This window comes from Salvia splendens, unplaced genomic scaffold, assembly GCF_004379255.2.
Source record: "Salvia splendens isolate huo1 unplaced genomic scaffold, SspV2 ctg865, whole genome shotgun sequence".
Classification (NCBI taxonomy): Eukaryota; Viridiplantae; Streptophyta; class Magnoliopsida; order Lamiales; family Lamiaceae; genus Salvia; species Salvia splendens.
Genome location: NW_024599548.1, coordinates 11,854 through 18,789, shown reverse-complemented (window position 1 = coordinate 18,789; position 6,936 = coordinate 11,854). Strand labels below are relative to the sequence as shown.

General features: G+C 39.8%; 1 protein-coding gene across 1 annotated transcript; it reads right to left on the bottom strand.

Moving 5' to 3' along the window:
* Positions 1-351: 351 nt before the first annotated feature.
* On the bottom strand, positions 352-2,863 carry LOC121791651 (photosynthetic NDH subunit of subcomplex B 1, chloroplastic-like). Its single transcript, XM_042189523.1, has 6 exons — positions 2,229-2,863; positions 1,893-2,083; positions 1,013-1,270; positions 819-924; positions 637-722; positions 352-549 (listed from the first exon to the last, which is right to left on the bottom strand). Exons 1-6 carry the CDS (start codon positions 2,787-2,789, stop codon positions 384-386), a joined length of 1,368 nt encoding a protein of 455 aa, XP_042045457.1. The 5' UTR covers positions 2,790-2,863; the 3' UTR covers positions 352-383.
* Between the last annotated feature and the right edge of the window lie 4,073 nt (positions 2,864-6,936).

The window sequence follows — 6,936 nt, the reverse complement described above, 5'->3', positions numbered from 1 at the left end:
GTCTATGTTAATTGAGTTATTTTTTCATTTAAAAAAGTTTCAATTTAATTAAGTAATTTTTTCAACTCATAAATTTCATTGCCCCTTCCCAACTTAAACAAATGAGAAAACAAAAATTAACTCAAAATGTTTATCTTAAATTTCATATTACATGTCCAAAAAACATTCCAAAATTTAATAAATGCTCCAAAAATACTGGTAGTAGAAAAATCCCACATAATGCCTACTGGGCTGTGGACAAAGCTCCCAACTCTCAAAGGCAAGAAATTTATCTTTATTTGATAATTGAAATATACATATATTATCTATGATCAACTCTTAATAAAAGCAGCAGATGCAGATTCTTAAATGTAAGAAAATGAATGTGGCATGTTAGAATTTAGCTATGCAATAGCCAAAGGCAAGCTGAAAATCTGAACTGCAGTCTTAACGGCTTCAACATCTATATCCACAAGTTTTCCCGTCTTTGACGATATAACAGCGCACCTCTTCTCTTCCGCGTTGGGGACGAACACCTTAGCCTTATCTTCCGAGCAAAACAACGCGATACTGCACCCACACAAGCACCGTTATGCTGAGTCAGTGATATTACACTGACTCATTATGCTCACATTCAATAAGTATGATATTTATCACCTTGGTTTTTCGCGCGCATTCGCTAGTTGTACAGCAGCTGTGTTGGAGCATATCACGCCCGCCGAATCATTAATCAAAGCAGCAAGCTAATCACCACAAGTTACAAGTTTTTTCAATAGACAATCATCTTAATTTTAGAGAATAATTAAAATATAATAATGCATATGAAAAATTAGGTTAACCTGCCCTGGGGTGGTAATGAACACTATACTAGCATCATCTCCAACAACATATTCAACATTTTCCCGCTCTTTCTCGTGCGGGATCACGAACAATGGAGTGAGTCCACTGTCACAGTGTTGATCAAATAAAGCAGATAGTTAATTAATTATTGTCATGGAAAAATTGATCAATTGTAAAAAAATAAGATGTGTACCTTATGGCACTAGCTATGTCATCCCATATCTCAATAGGCAGCAAGCTATCAGTATCTCCCTTGCTCTGCATTGAGGCCTTTGAATCTGATTTGATGCCATGGATCACAATGTACCTCCCCTTGACTGCCCCCGCGCTCGTGTACTTGGCCTCGACCACCTCCTTCACCTTCCTTGAAATCAACACCTTCAGCGGAGGCAACGCCTGCCTTGGAACACTACGAAACGGCCTTCCTAGCCAATCTATCATCTCGCGATACCTAAAACACCACAGCATTTTCATATACCTAGACAATATTTTCATATACACCATGTACTCTGTTTCCCCTGTTTTGTTTCAAGAATGAATGATTTTTTTTCCATTGATGAACAAAAAAATACCACAACATTTTCATATGCACCATATACTCTGTTTCCCCTGTTTTGTTCCAAGAATGAATGGTTTTTTTCCCATTAATGAGCAAACAAATATACACCATGTACTCTGTTTCCCCTGTTTTGTTCCAAGAATGAATGATATTTTCCCATTGATGAACAAACAAACACCACAACATTTTCATATACTCTGTTTCCCCTGTTTTGTTCCAAGAATGAATGATATTTTCCCATTGATGAACAAACAAACACCACAACATTTTCATATACTCTGTTTCCCCTGTTTTGTTCCAAGAATGAATGATATTTTCCCATTGATGAACAAACAAACACCACAACATTTTCATATACTCTGTTTCCCCTGTTTTGTTCCAAGAATGAATGATATTTTCCCATTGATGAACAAACAAACACCACAACATTTTCATATACTCTGTTTCCCCTGTTTTTTTTTCAAGAATTAATAATTCTTTTCCCATTGATGAACAAACAAACAAACAAACATACATGTGGTAACCGCCGTCGGCGAGATTGGTGGTGGCGGGAGTGAAGGTCTCCGACAAGAAGAGCCCTGCTCCGGCAGCATTGACGTTAGGGTAAACATAGCTAACCACATCCCTCGCACTAGCCATAAACAAGAATGCACCGTGGCCTATCCCAGCTAGCTTAGTCGACAAGATCATATCATAGTACCTGTTCTGCAAAAATCGACAATAATTAGTTAACGAATATCGTAAGGGCCAGTTTGATAGGACATATAACTCATCCATCTTCACAGTCATTCAGCCTACCTAAAATAAAAAGTGCATTCTCATAATGTTTTGTCTTATCTGTCTTACCTACCTTAAGCTGGCCGATCATGTCAGTATATTCGGCCGGCTCAGGAAACGGATCATCGACGTCGTACACATCAGCAAATCTGACGTTCTTGTTGATCTCATAAACCTGCTTCCCCCTGGCGGTCGTGACGATGTCGACCTGGACGCCGGGGTAGCGGTCCTTGATCATCTGGATGGCGGGGAAGAAGAGGAGGTTGTCGTAGACGCCGCCAGAGATGACGCAGCAGCAGCGGCGGACGTCGCCCCTGATCTTGAGGCAGAGGGAGGCGACCTCGACGGCGTAGCCCTGGGGGAACTTGAGGAAGCCGTACGGGTTCCCGGGGTTGTCGGGAGGGCGGGGGTCCTCGTCCTGCTTGCCGTCGGAGAAGAGCTGGCCGTACTCCATCTCGGGGTCGTCTCCCTGGTTGAAGGGGTCAAGCCAGGGGTTCTTCTTCTTCGCATTGGGGATGAAGAGTGGGGCCGCTTTACGGGGGAAGAAGGAGAGTGTGGTGGTGGATTGGAGGGGAGGAGTTGAGGGAGGAAGAGTGATGCATGGTGGGATTGGTTTTGGGGAAAGGGCAGCCATTGTTGGTGAGAGAGAAGATAAGCTGTGTGGAATTTTGTTAACGTTGGATTTGAATGTGTGAAGATTGTTGGGATAAGAAATTGGTCCATTCTCTCATTACCCGCCATATGTTTACTCAATATAATAAACTCTTTTTTTTTTTAATATTTGCTTGTCACACTGCCTGATTTATTATTTGCTAAGGTAGATAGAGCTTGGGCTTTGCAACTGAAATTTTACTAAAATATTAGCCCAATATGAATTCAACTCATTGAAATATTAAGTACTAGTACTTTTTATTAATATGAAAATTAATATTGAACACTTTCAAGTTGATGCCATAATTACAAGTAGTCTGGGGCAATCTTTTAATTAATTATTTTTTAGTATTTTAGATATTTAATAGTATTCATTAATTAATTAAACTTATTGCTGATTTAATTTTATTAACGTAGTTAATAAAAGAGTTCTCTAATTTAAGACAGATATTTATTTTACTGAAACTAAATTTAAATGGGGCAGAGTTTGTATAACAAAATCGTTGTCTTAAATTGAGATTGACTTAAGTCAATATTAGTGGTGTAAGCTCCATGTAGGGATATGTGCGGGGAAGTAAATTGGAAATCAACGTATCATGGAGCAGATTAACGTGGCCGTTGGGATTTGGCGACATGCAACTGGTTAATTCTGCTTTTAGCTTGTCGGGGGATTCTCAAGAAGCCGGAGTCGAGTCTCTATGGGGTAGGAAGTTTGACCCAACTTTGGGGTTTGACCCGTGCATTTTCGCCTCTAGGTGCGGTGCGCCTTCCTTGAAGTTGGTCTGCAACTACTGAGCTATGGCGAGGCCAAAGCTAATTTGGGCGTTAGGGACAGGTAGTAGAGTTCAGTTCTGGAATCATCGTTGGATCACAACTTTAGATGGTCCATTATCAGTAGTTTCTATGAATCTTATTCCGACCACTTGCTTTTGTTGAATATTTGTGGTGAACTTTTATTTGGGTCGTCTATTATTTGTGGTGAATTATTTGGGCTGAGCCCAAATCCCTTCTTCCCTATTGCCAGATTGTGACACCTGTCTTCTCACCCGGATCTTGGCTTGGAGCTGTTGGATTGTGGCTTGTGTTTGTTATGTGAGAGAAGACCCTTTCTCTTCTCTCATTATTCAGAATACTCTCTCTCTCTCTCTACTCACTCGATTCAGTGAATTCTCTCTACTCTCTCTTCTTCTCCGATGACTTCTCCGGCGATTTTCCTTCGGTTATCACGGTTTCTTTGAGTGATAGACCGGTGACTTTGCTGGTTTAGGCAACTACTTCGGTTGCTGGTGTGTTCGTGAGATCTAGGGTTTTGGTGTGTGAGAGAACTGGTGCGAGGCTGTGTTCTGAGGGGCTAGATCCGGTGTGAAGGAGTTGTGTGGTGTTGATATCTACGGTGTGAGGTGAATCACTTGTGGATTCAACGTTGCTCCCTTGGGTCTGGTTTCTGGAGAATAGACTTGTTATATAGGCGGGTGGCTGAGCCATTGCCTTGATCTGCTCTGTGTTCTTCTTGTTTTGTTCTCTACCTGTGTAATTGCTTTAGATCTGAGAGGATCTTATTTGTTATTACTAACAAGTTTGGTGAGTGTGCAGGTTCAAGAAGCGTTGGTTGTAATTCAAGATATTAGCTAGGGTTATTAACTATTGTTGTAATAGTTGATTGGTTTTCCCTTGTAATCTTGATACTAATCAGCCGCTTGGTTGAGAGTTTGGTTGAGCTCTCTTGTAAGAAGAACAAAAGGTCTTGGTAATTAGTGAAGCCGGACTGGTCTTATCGCTACAGTGGTATCAGAGCCACGAGGGGACTAGTCCGGTACGCCGAGTCACTTAAGGAGTTGGGCAAGTGGAATCCTTCTTCGAATGGGGATTCACTATGGTAAATTGGTTGTAACTCCTTTTTTTTCTGTTTTAGAGCCACTTATAGGCCTGGGTTATTGTCTGCTGGTAGATAGTCTCTGGCAAAGACTTAGGACTTTTCTTGCTTTCTTTGCTTGGTTTGCTTCTGCTGTTTCTTGGTGCTCTGTGCTTCTGGCCTCTGATTACCTGACCACCAAGCATTGGTATTGCCTAAGTGACCCCCTGCGCCCTCCAGAAGTGAGTGATTGCAAACTGGGATAGCCTTAGCCAGTTTTGCTCGTGACAGTCAGGGTTTTGAGGTCCGACTTGTGTGAAAGTTGTGTAAAAGTGTGTCTGGTCTTTGGTGTATGTCTCTGTGGTCTGAGGTTTGCAAGGTTTTGTGTTTCTATCTTGCTTCATGTGTTCTTGTTAAAGTGATTGCAAAAATGGCCCAACCTGTTGGTTTGATTCCTTTCAATGGCAAACATGATTTTGTTATTTGGAAACAGAAAATGAAATGTGTTTTAATCCAACAAAAAGTGTTTAAGGTTGTGGATGGTTCTTTACCTGCTGACACTGCTCAAGAAAAAATTGATGAGACGAATGAGTTGGGTAGAGTTACTATTGTATTAAATCTGTCTGATTCTTTGTTTAGGAAAGTTGATCATATTGAATCTGCTTCTGATATGTGGAAACAACTTGATACTTTGTTCACTGAGACTTCAATGTCTTCAAAGATGTACCTGCTTGAAAAGTTATTTAAGTTTAAGCTTGATCTTGCCAAAGACATTGATGATAATGTGGATAGGTTTCAGAAGGTTGTACAGGATATTAAGAGATCTGGTGACAAAACTATAGATGAATACACTAGTATAGCTATGATGAATGTCACACCTGACTCTTACAGTGATGTGAAAGCTGTCATTAAGTATGGTAGAGACTCTGCTCCTCTGGACTTAATTATTAGCTCTCTGAAATCTAAAGAACTTAAATTAAGGGAAAGGTCTGCTGACAAGAATGCTTTTAATAAGGTCTTGAATGTCAGAGGTAGATTTAAGTCTAGAGAGGGTAATGAATCCAATGGGGGTTCTGGTTCTAGCTCAAATTCAAGGAAGAAGTTCAGGCTTAGGTCCAGAAGTAAGGATCCTAAAACCTATAGAAAGTGTTTTAATTGTGGGGAAGTTGGGCACTATAAGAAAGATTGCACCAAGCCTAAAAAGAATAAACCCCTCAATAATAGCACTCAGCTTGAAAACCTTGTTAATGTGTCCAAGTATGATGCTGATAATGAATCTGTGTATATTGTGCATGATTTGATGTATATAAATGCTTCCTCTATCTGCCCCTTTTCTTAAAATGATTGGCTTTGTTATTCTGGATTTACTTATCATGTTAGTCCTTTCAAGGAAGTGTTTTCTGAGTTAAAGCCTGTAACTAATACTTTTGTGTCAATGACTAATGACAATAAGTGTGAAATTCTTGGTATTGGCACAGTGTGTTTAAAGTTTGACAATGGCTATGTGCTCAACTTAAAGGATGTTAGATATGTTCCTGACCTTTGCTATAATTTTGACGTCTTGTACTGCTCTTGAAAATGCTGGTATGGGGGGAAAATGTGGGGAAGGCTACATGAAAATCTGCAAGGGTTCAATGTGTCTATTTAAGGCCAAGAGAAAATGTGGTTTATATGTCTATACTATTGTATCTCTTTCATGTGAAAAAGCATTTGCCAATGTTGTTAAAACTGATAAAACTATGCTGTGACATAATAGGCTAGGTCACATGAGTGCAAGAGGTTTGAATATTCTGAAAAAGCATGTTATTCTCTCTGATAATGATGTCCATGGTGATTTGCCTTTCTGTGATACTTATGTGCTGGGTAAACAGCATAGGGTTTCCTTTCCTACTCATATGCCTGCAAATGTTAGTAAGTGCATTATTGAGTATTTGCATATGGATGTCTGGGCCCTGCTTCTGTATCTTCTCACTCTGGCTCTGTGTATTTTTTGTCTGTAATTGATGATTTTTCAAGAAAAGTTTGGTGTTTCTTTATGAGACATAAGTGTGAAGTGTTTGAAAACTGAAAGCTTGGAAGACTTTGATTGAAACTCAGATAAGTGAGAAAATTAAGGCTATCAAAACTGACAATGGCTTGGAATTTTGCAACAAACAAATTGATGACTTGTGTGCTGGTTTTGGAATCAAAAGACATAAAACTGTTCCTTACACCCCACAACAAAATGGGGTGGCTGAAAGGATGAACATGACTTTAATTGATAAAGTTAGATGCATGC